At 43.8% G+C, this 9,951-nt stretch overlaps 6 protein-coding genes across 6 annotated transcripts, besides 4 other annotated features; all 6 read right to left on the reverse strand.

Annotated features, from left to right (window-relative positions):
• Positions 1 to 502: 502 nt before the first annotated feature.
• Positions 503 to 523: a microsatellite.
• A 100-nt stretch (positions 524 to 623) lies between these two features.
• Positions 624 to 1,355, reverse strand: TraAM80_09131 (enoyl-CoA hydratase, mitochondrial precursor; the record flags this gene model as incomplete). The annotated part of the gene is made up of 1 exon (XM_029385834.1): positions 624 to 1,355. The coding sequence occupies one exon, from the start codon at positions 1,353 to 1,355 to the stop codon at positions 624 to 626; it is 732 nt and encodes a 243-aa protein (XP_029234308.1).
• Positions 1,356 to 1,666: 311 nt separating this feature from the next.
• Positions 1,667 to 1,689: a microsatellite.
• An 880-nt stretch (positions 1,690 to 2,569) lies between these two features.
• Positions 2,570 to 2,591: a microsatellite.
• Positions 2,592 to 3,130: 539 nt separating this feature from the next.
• Positions 3,131 to 4,249, reverse strand: TraAM80_09132 (putative protein kinase; the record flags this gene model as incomplete). The annotated part of the gene is made up of 1 exon (XM_029385835.1): positions 3,131 to 4,249. The coding sequence occupies one exon, from the start codon at positions 4,247 to 4,249 to the stop codon at positions 3,131 to 3,133; it is 1,119 nt and encodes a 372-aa protein (XP_029234309.1).
• A 17-nt stretch (positions 4,250 to 4,266) lies between these two features.
• Positions 4,267 to 4,316: a microsatellite.
• A 255-nt stretch (positions 4,317 to 4,571) lies between these two features.
• TraAM80_09133 (uncharacterized protein) lies at positions 4,572 to 5,564 on the reverse strand (the record flags this gene model as incomplete). Its single annotated transcript, XM_029385836.1, has 1 exon — positions 4,572 to 5,564. One exon carries the CDS (start codon positions 5,562 to 5,564, stop codon positions 4,572 to 4,574), a length of 993 nt encoding a protein of 330 aa, XP_029234310.1.
• A 217-nt stretch (positions 5,565 to 5,781) lies between these two features.
• TraAM80_09134 (uncharacterized protein) lies at positions 5,782 to 6,885 on the reverse strand (the record flags this gene model as incomplete). The annotated part of the gene is made up of 1 exon (XM_029385837.1): positions 5,782 to 6,885. One exon carries the CDS (start codon positions 6,883 to 6,885, stop codon positions 5,782 to 5,784), a length of 1,104 nt encoding a protein of 367 aa, XP_029234311.1.
• Positions 6,886 to 7,085: 200 nt separating this feature from the next.
• TraAM80_09135 (template-activating factor I) lies at positions 7,086 to 7,646 on the reverse strand (the record flags this gene model as incomplete). Its single annotated transcript, XM_029385838.1, has 1 exon — positions 7,086 to 7,646. One exon carries the CDS (start codon positions 7,644 to 7,646, stop codon positions 7,086 to 7,088), a length of 561 nt encoding a protein of 186 aa, XP_029234312.1.
• Positions 7,647 to 7,827: 181 nt separating this feature from the next.
• On the reverse strand, positions 7,828 to 8,445 carry TraAM80_09136 (ubiquinone biosynthesis protein COQ7; the record flags this gene model as incomplete). The annotated part of the gene is made up of 1 exon (XM_029385839.1): positions 7,828 to 8,445. The coding sequence occupies one exon, from the start codon at positions 8,443 to 8,445 to the stop codon at positions 7,828 to 7,830; it is 618 nt and encodes a 205-aa protein (XP_029234313.1).
• Positions 8,446 to 9,951: the final 1,506 nt, after the last annotated feature.

The raw sequence follows: 9,951 nt of genomic DNA on the forward strand, positions 1-9,951 counted from the left end.
CGCCGCCTGGGGGCGTGGGACCACCATTACGGACTCATCCCAGCAATGCGCACACACCTCGTCTGCAATATTAAAAGGCGGCAACATTGGACTGGAGTATCCTTATCTGTTCTGGCTGTCGTAGTTTTGTTTGTGCTTCCCTCGCATGTATGTTAGAACATAGTTTGTTCCCTCCCAATTGTGGGTGTGTGTGAGTGGGCGTCGGTGTTGAAATGCGTATCCCCCCCCCCCCCCCACGAACACAAAGAAAAAAAAAGACAACGGAAGTAAAGAGAGATCACGCAAACTCAGGGAGATTAAATCCACTTACCCAGCACCTTCCTATACGCAGCACGTTACCTCGTCACCAACGCGATCCCAACCATCTGGTCAATTTTCGGGACGCACAATTGTCAACAGAAACAAACAAGCAAAAAAAAGCGCGCAAAAGAAAATAAGGCAAATAAATAAATCAGAAATACACTGACCCCATAACACTAAAACCCAAAAAAAAAGCATCCGGTATATATATATATATATATATTACAAACAAAAAAAGGACATGCTATACCTGCCTCGCCTGCAGCCTTCACCTATTCCCCTTCCTTCACGCGCGGTTGCATTCGCAGCACGCGATTTTATTTTCATGCATTCTGAAAATTCGGTTTCCGTTTCTCCAAAAACGCTTTCATGCCCTCTTTCTGGTCCGCAGTGGAAAACGTGGCTTGAAAGGTACGCTGTTCATAAGCTAAACCCTCCGCCAAGGATACCCCCAGGGACTTGTTAATGCAGTCCTTCGCCAAAGACACCGCTACTGTACTGTTCATAGCAATTTTTTCCGCAATGGCAGTGGCCGTTGGGAGAAGCTCTTCATGTTTTACGACATGGGAAACCAACCCAGCGCGCTCAGCCTCCGCTGCTGTGTATTGGTCTCCTGTAAGCACCCATTCCATTGCCTTGCTCTTTCCAATGAGCCGCGGGAGTCGCTGTGTCCCACCTACACCAGGAATGATCCCAAGTTTGACCTCAGGTTGCCCAAAAAGGGCCTTTTCACTGGCGATAATGATGTCGCACATCATCGCCAACTCGCAGCCCCCACCGAGGGCTACGCCGTTCACTGCAGCAATAACTGGCTTGCGAACAGTTGCAACCATTTCAAGGCCTCTGAGCATGTTGTGTTTGTAGAAATCGACAAAAGTCTGAATTGCCATTGCTTTGATATCAGCACCAGCCACAAAGGCTTTCCCCTCGCCAGTGATGATCACAACAGACACTGATGGATCGGCGTCGCACTTCAGCATATTTTCCGCCAGCGCATCCGATAATTCGGCATTCATGGCATTGAGTTGTTTTGGGCGATTTAATGTCAATGTCATCACTGCTCCTTTTTGGGAGCACTTGACGAGCGGAGCCGCAGAGTTAAGAAATAATAAAGCTCTGTGCAGCATGTGATCTTGATGTATGCAATCCAACTACACTTGTAACTGTCAATAAAGCTATTTTTCTATTGGGAGAGAGAGAATGAAGTACAGGCACCAAATGGAATATTAAAAAACAAGAGAACTATGCATTGATAAGCAGAATAGATGTCATCTTGCGCCTTTCCCTGCTGCAGTGAGATACAAGATGACTAATGACACTCTAGACACAGGGCGTCACCGCCTTCATTCAAGCAAAGGAAGCCGCAAAATAAATAAATAAAAAACTAAAATGGGAGGAATGTAGTGAACATATAACAAAACCACCAAGGATTAAGAAACTTTTAAGTACAACTACCCACACACACACAGTAACCCAACACGAAGCAAGAGAAAGACTCCAACCTTCACCAGGAGCAGGGCAGCCACCCAAGTCCCGTGCAGCCCCAGCAGCTCCCACAAGAGAAAAAAAGACATACTTCGGGCGATTTGACGCCCAAACGTACTAAAGACGTCTGAGAAGCAGCGAGTGGCCACATAAATTCGCAGAACACAGTAGCACGCGTATATCTCGCTGGAAAGAATCATGGAAACCATATTCACAGAAGAAACACATAAGGACCTTACCTACCAGAGAATACGACTGCTCTTGTAGTGAGCTTAGCACCGGCATCTCCACTTCACTAGTCAAGCCCACTAAGCAGGAAAGCCTTCCGCGAGCCACTTGTGCCCACCGGCTGCACATCACGGCAAAGATAAGCGGCGTGATGTGCTCTCTGCACCAATTACATTTCCTGCCTCAGTGAATAAGGAAGCAGTTTCACGCACGAAGAAAAAAAAAACGAATTCCAAGTCGTTTTCACCACGATGAACTTCATCCATGGCTCTTCAGTAATCTTTGCAGTAGTGTCTGAACTGTTTCTTGAATCCACATCCACGCCATGTTGAGGGACTGCAACAGCGGCAGTGTTAAGTAACAACGACATTTCTGATAGCATTTCGTACCGGGACGCCTATGAATTGTTGCAAATTCACTGCGGTTGTAAGATATCCTCTCAGTGCCAGATTCTGGTGACTTGCAGCTCTTCAGTGCAATCAACGTAGATGTAGAGCGCCACGAGCAAGCCACCTCCCGTTTGGTCACTTACTCAATTGGGCAGAAACAGACAGCCAACAAAAAAAAAAAAAAAAAAACCTCCAACGAGCCATCAAAGTACTTAGTTCGTAACTTCGCCCATGAAGCAACTGAGCACGCAAAAACGCGGCGGATAAAGCATAGTTCAGAATAATCTACATCCTGCTTTTTGGCAAAAAAAAAAAGGAGAAGACGAAAAGAAAACGCAGTTTATCTTCCTTTAGTTGCGCCCGTCTCCTCGTGGAAGAGCGGGCTGCTGCGCCCGAAAGGGGCGGTTCCACAACGGAACGCTGACCAGCCATAAATCACTGGGCGCTAGCAAAAAGGTGATGTTTCTGAAAGTGTCAGTGCCCCTTTTCCCAGGCACAGTGAGAAAAATTTGAGGGCGTGTCGGGCTGGGGTTCAAAAAGCGCCGTTTGCGGCAATATTTCGGCGGGCCGGGCAATGTGAAATTTTAGCACACCCTGCCAATTACAATTAAATTCAGAGAATCCCTTCTACAATCTGTCGGAAAAAAAAAAACAAATGAAGCCAGTGCAATTCAACAATACAATAGGAACAACAACAGGAAAAAAAAGTCTGGAACAACGAACTTATACTACAAATCCCCTAATCTATCTAGCTTAGCATTTACCTCCTTTGTGACAGCTTCCTGAGATCGCTTCAATAACGCACTTTTTTTTGCATCATTGTTGATCAGACGAGTCATGTAATCAACCCCCTGTTTGACGTTAGCCACAGCAGATGCCTCTGTGCAACCTTTAAAGAATGGATGCTTCAAGAGGTCCGCGCTTGACGGTCGCTCCTGCGGATCTCTAATCAAACATTCCTTCACAAAGTTGTGAGCCTCCACCGAGTATGCGGGTGTCTTTGGTAATGTTGGTGTTGTATTGCCAGCAATTCTACCCAATAGCTGAAATATGTTCATTTCTTCTGGAGGGGACCAAGGGTTCTTTCCTGTTACAGTAGACAACACAGTTAGCCCCAGGGACCACACATCGCTATTAAATCCGTAAGCGCCTTGTTCTAGTCGTTCTGGAGCCATGAAATACATTGTCCCGACGTAGGTTGAAGAAACATCAAGTGTCTGAACAAGTTTTGACACCCCAAAGTCTCCAATTTTGACATATCCATCATCCCGAATAAGCAAATTACTCGGTTTTAAATCTCTATGTATCACGCGCTTTACGTCGTGAAGGTACACCAGACCTGTAACAACTTGAAAAAAGATATCACGCAGTATAGTCTCCTCGATGCCTTCCCAAAAACAACTCAAATCCTTTAGAGTGTACGCCATCCACTCCATGGGTATAACAATAGCAGCCTCCTCAGAATCCCAAAAAGCTCCCAAGTTCTTCATGACAAAAGGTGAGTGCGATTGAGAACTGAAAAAGGATAGCTCTCGATCTACTTCATCTCGACGTGGCTTAGAAGTAATAGGTATATGTTTCAGAGCTACAGGGCTCCCATCCTTCATTTTTGCAAAGTAAACAGCTCCACTTGCCCCTCGACCAATGAGCCTCTTGGAGGCCTCATCAACATCCTCCTTCGTTACACTACAAGGCAACTTTCTACCATCGTTAGTAAACATACCAGACTCATTTATCAAAAATGCTCGAAGCTGAAGTGAGTTATTGTTTCTTATCTGATAGGACTGAAGGTCTAGTTTGGATTTCTCCACGGCAGCAGCATCTAAAACAAGCCCTAGTTTGTTCATCTCTTAAAGTGAGTTGCACAAGCTACAAGTAAAACAACAACAACAACAACAACAATGAAAGCAACAAGATATAAATAGATAGATCACAAGGCTACTCTACTCATCCTCCGAAGAGGATAGGAAGGGTATACGAACATGCATACGCACATATACTACGAACACACCACCAAGCCTCTGCCGTCACACTTTTGTAGCTTTGTCATTTGCACAAAGAGCTAAAGACACGTACATATGCAACCAAATTAAAACTATCAAAGAGATCAATAATAATAAGCAAAAAGACAGAGACGCCTTTTCGTGAAAGCATAAATGCAGTTTCCTGTTACCACTCTTCCTGTCCCGAGATCGATGCAGCACTGGCAACGACCATTTGGTTTTGGCTACTGCCAACTTCTATCGCAGCCATTACCTTTCTATTTGGAGTCATACTCCCAATCTGTGCGGTGACGCCCGCAGGGACGTCAATCTCCGATGAGGAATTGGGTTCTACTTCAGAGTTCTTCCTTCTCTGGGCTTCCCAGTGAGCTTGCCTTGGGTGATTACAAGTGGCACAAAGAGGCTTTCCCCATTGAGGCTTAAAACTTTCACACACAGCCTCTACTTGATTTCTCTTTGAAGGCGCTCGGACTTTCTCTGCCTCTTGGCGAAAACGAGATGCCACGTTCTTTGGATCCAGATGCCGAGAACGAACGGTTGGCTGTCGATCGGACCTGGGAACTGAGGCACCTCGCTTGGGAGTTGCTGTTCGATTTGGTGTGTTTCCCTCATTTTGATATCCACCAATATTACTTTTCCTACATCTTGGAGTGCCCCCTCCAACACCTCGGGGTGGTGTCGCTCCCCGACTTGTGCTTCTGGCTACTGGAGGCCTTCCGCGGTCACCTCCAAGAGAGCCTGTCCTTTTCAGCATCTCAGGATTTGTTATATGGTTCTTGTCAAATTGATTTCGTCTTGGTGAAGGAGGAGGGTAACTGTTGGTGGTACACGAGGAAGGTGCGCCCCTTCTACCACCACCACAAACTCTTGAAACAGGGGATTCTTTCCATACACCGTTCGGAGTAACAACTACACCAGGCCTTGGGCGGATAACAAATGTCCCCTCCTTGTTTCCCTCAAAAACACTTGAAACAACCATGCGATTAGAAAGCACCCTGTCATTGTACTCTGCCTGAATCTCTGAAGGTTTAAGCTGCTGCACTCGAAGGAGCTCAGGAACCTTCAAAAGCACGTCGGAGACATCCATCTCCTCATCAATCATAAGCTTAATAGCCTCATCATCGCTATGATGCGGTTCACGCAACCACAACTTTAGCATGCTCTTACTTCCCGTCCTTCTTTCGTCTTTTTTTTCTTTGACGCCTAGACCATTAGGAATAAGATGAGAAGAGTAATAGATCATTATTATTATTCCAATTTTTTACGTTTCACATGTAATAAAACAAAAAGTAAACGCAACAACCATGACCTATACAGCTCAAAGGTACATCAAGTTCTATAGTATATGGGGAAAAGCAGGTAGAGATCACATAGGATTATTTTAAGAGGTCATCTACATCAAAAAACTCTCTTGTGCCTTGATTTTCAGAGTATTCCGTCAGATTAAGGTGTGATGCAAAACCATCATCCCTTTGAGGAGAAAATAGATCAACTAGTTCATGAGTGAGTGGCATGGTTGGGCCAGCTTCTTCCTCGTTTTGTCGTGGTGTAGCAGTAGCGTAAAAGAAGGAAGTAGCTGCGACGGCAGAAGCAGCAGCAGCTTGCTTCTCCAAATTTATTCGTCTAGAAACATCTAGATTGTTCTTCACTGAAGAGAAAGCTCCAACTAGGACTTCAAATCCACTCATTGCATCCTTGAAAAATGTGCCCAGTTGCAAAAAAAATACGTTCGCTGCTGACCACGTCGTCATTGAGGTTTGCTCCAAAAGGAAGGATGTTTTCTTCATGTTATCTCGTAGTGCATCATGATATTGATTACCGCTTTCATGCAAGCGTTCTAGCAAAGAATGAAGTTTAAACTCCATCTGTTTCACCTGATTTTGAGAGCCCTTTGAACGAGTTACGAACAATTCCTCCTCATAAACTTGTGCATTTCTTCGCTTAACATCAAACGCAGTTTGGGCCCTTCCAACATCACATTTTGCAGACATATAAATCTTATCAATTTGCTCAAGTGAAGAAGCCTGTATCCCGCAGCAATTAGTCCTAATATCACTCACTAATTCTCGGCTCAAAGCACCTAACTTGATTTTCATCGAGTTAATGGAACCAAACCCGGCGTCCTCAGAAGCACATTCATTTGTCATTTCTAAATGATTTTCACAAATTTCTTTAAAATGATACAGCTCTGAAAGCAAGTCATCTATCTGAAGAAACAAGGTCTCAACAGTTTTCCCAACAGCTGCATAATAATCGGATAATTTCAGTATAGAAACACGGGTTTGTGAAACCACCTTCATGCGGGTGTCAAAGATAGCATCGCTGCTTTGTTTGAACTCACCCATTGCAGACAAAAGAGAAAGCTTACCTTGATCAAATAAGCACCGCAAACCGTTAGAGCCCTGAAACTGACGAAGGGATGCGCCGACATCATGCAGGATGCTTTCAACATAGCGTGTGCGTGGTCGAAGCGATTGCATATCGCTAATAAAGTTCTCTTTTTTAAAAAAAAACAGAGACAACTGCAAAGAGTGATAGTGTACTGAATTAACTCACAGCCGACAAGAACAAAAGAAAATGCAAAAGTTAACCAACTCAACAAGAACAGCTTACTAGTATCATACTAGTCCCACCTCCAATTAGTAATCAGTTTATCTTATTCAAAACGCATGTTTAATTATTAATCTTCAGTGAGATCAAGTGCTAGAAATGGATTCTGAAAAACCGTATCAAATGCGTCCAAGACTTCATCAATAAAATCATTGTCATTACACTCGGGTGTAAAGAACCTAAAAAGAGAGTCCTGGCGCGCGCGTTCTGTTCCAAACTTCCACTTAATGGGTTCCATTGAATTCGTCTTAAGATGAGTGTCCACCTCGCGGTAAATAGTTCCTTGTTCTGCAAACATATTGGAACGAAGAACGATAGAAACGGTTCGGCAGAGTAAGCCATCCTTCACATTTGTTGTTACCTTAAAAGACGTGATAGCACGAACAATTTTGGGGTCAATTGTCCCATTAAACAACGGTTTTAATGGAGTATCAGTAGCTGCCAAGACACCACTCCAGAATCCCTCTATTTTGTCAAGGTCCTCCTGTCGTCGCTCAAATAAAAGCTCAAGTTTTTTTCTGTATTCAATGCGTGTCTGGTTTGCCTGCAACTCGGTTTCCGTTTGCAGACTCTTCACCTTGTTGTTACAATCAGCAACTGCATCAATAATGTTCTGAGGACACGTGCCCATTTTCTTGTTAAATGCTTACAATAATCAACAAAAAAAAACGAAGCAAAAAACAGCTGCGTAAGCATGGTAGATTATATATCTAGAAGCATAAATAAGATTCAATAGCACAGTTTTTTTTAAATGTTTTCCTTTGTTTGATTTTGTTTCATTTCTTTTTATGCCTAGTTTTTCGGTACAAAGTTTAAATCTTTTTCGCTAGAGCAACCCCCATTTTGCATGCTAACCGTATTCCATTGTATAAAATAGGGTAAGCTGGAGCCTGATCCGCTCCATTTGTCTCACCAAGATATTGATGATGCTCCTCCTCATTTCTAAATTTCACCACTATATCCTTAACTTCGTTCCAGGCCTTAGCATCATCATCTTTTAAAGCAGTTTCCGCATGTTCTAGTGCTTCAAGTTCACGGAGTTGGTCATTATAATGTTTTGCAATGGTAATTTCAACAGCAGCATGACAGCACATCATTGCTTCTTTACCAAGAAAGGCCGTAACAGTACCCATAGCAAAGGCACCTAAATGAAAAATTGGATCCAGCGCCGTAAGCCTCACAGAATGTTTCGCGGCTAGGTCATTCATTGTCCTTTCATGAACAACTTCATCTTTCAATATTTCCTTTACTACCGAAACTGAAGCATCGAGCGGAGACGTCCAAAAAAGCTGATACTTACAAATCCGGACGGCCGCCACTTCTCCTGCCTGATCTACGCGAACAACCTCATCTATTTTCCATTGTTGTACACAATTTGCAAAAGTATGCGTCGATGATCGAAAAACACGCAGATATGTCCGCCGCAGCATTCGGAAGGCTCTCGATGATACCGTACTAAAACAGTGCATTTGCAAAAAAAAAAAAACAGGAAAGCGAAAGATCAAATATGAACAGCGACGCAGCAACCAAAGGCACTAATCACAAGGCCGCTGCCAAAAATGGTGCAACAGCAGAGGCTGGAAATGACCTAGCAAAAAACAAAAAAAAAAGAAACGCCCCCCCCACACCCCATGCCGCAACCCACTCGCGCCACAATGGTAGCTGCCACCGCCGCGCCGCGTTTTCCCCGGCCGCTGCGCCCGCATCCCCCCCCCCCCCCTGCTTTATGGGGACGCGCGCGTGTCCTCCCGCCGCTCCTTGGGCAAACCCCTCAGTCCCGGCGCCGCCCTCGTGCGGCGTAGGCGACGAAGCCAAGGAGGTTGCTGGACCTTGGCGGCGCACGGCTCATACCGTTGTTGTTCCAATCGTTGTTGTTGTGGGTGCGGTGGGTGCGGGGCGTGGTTGGTTACTTCTTCGTCTTGTTGGGCTGGTGCGGTCGGTCACTTGTTTTTTATGTGTTTTTATTGTTGCCTATTGCTGCTCAGCAATATGTGAGTGTAATGTTGTTTTTTTGTTCTATGTTCTCGGGCTCTCATGACGTGTTTTTTTTTTGTGTGCGTTCTGTGGCCGTTGGAGGTCCTTTATAGACTAAATCAGAAAATACATGCTTTTTACTGTATAATCTTTTTGAGGGATGATGGATGTTTTTTTTTATTCTTGCCTTTATTAGAACCCTTGGGGGTTGATGTCTGTTCGTAGTTTTTTTTTTAGCTTAAACTCTACAAAACTCTTGTAGCAAATGCTACGCGTTCTCGGCGATTTTATGAGTTTTTCGCTGATGAAGTGTTGTTGACGTTTTAGTATGTATTGCCTTTGTGGCTTCGTTTTTTTTGTTGACTTTCTTTTGTGTGTGTCACGGAAAGTCATTGACGAGTGTGTGTGTTTTTTTAGAGTGTATGTAATTGTTGACAAATATCAGGTGTTTGTGTGGTTAACATTTATACTTTAAGAATGTAGGATGATTATAGGTGTTCAATGGCGTTGTGAACTGGAAGTTGTTGTGCTAGTATTGGTTGCTTTTTGATGATTTGAGGTATCCAGTATTTAGCGGCGACTAGAGGTGTACAGGAATGAAGAAGAAATAAAAAGGAAAAAAAAATGAGGCTAGTATAGTTTGTAAAGCAAAAATGGTTTTATATGCTTTTTATCCTTTTTAAAAGATTTCTTTTGTAAAACTTAAGGTTTTTGACTATTTAGATTACATAGAAATAAACACGTTTTTTTTTGTTTTGTACTTGGGTTTGGGGTGCCCAAGTTATAATGTGATGGAAGTGTGAATGCATTTTGTTGCCGGATATATGACATACTGAATTTTTCTCTTGTATGAACTGACATTTCTGCCTGTCTCCCTGTGTTTTTTTTGTTTTACTGCTTTGGTAAATATTGGTTTGGATATGTGTGCGGAAAGGCGATGCATCCTTGGAAGTGCGTGAGAC

Source organism: Trypanosoma rangeli, assembly GCF_003719475.1.
Source record: "Trypanosoma rangeli strain AM80 chromosome Unknown Tra_15.4_contig_00520, whole genome shotgun sequence".
Taxonomy (NCBI): domain Eukaryota; phylum Euglenozoa; class Kinetoplastea; order Trypanosomatida; family Trypanosomatidae; genus Trypanosoma; species Trypanosoma rangeli.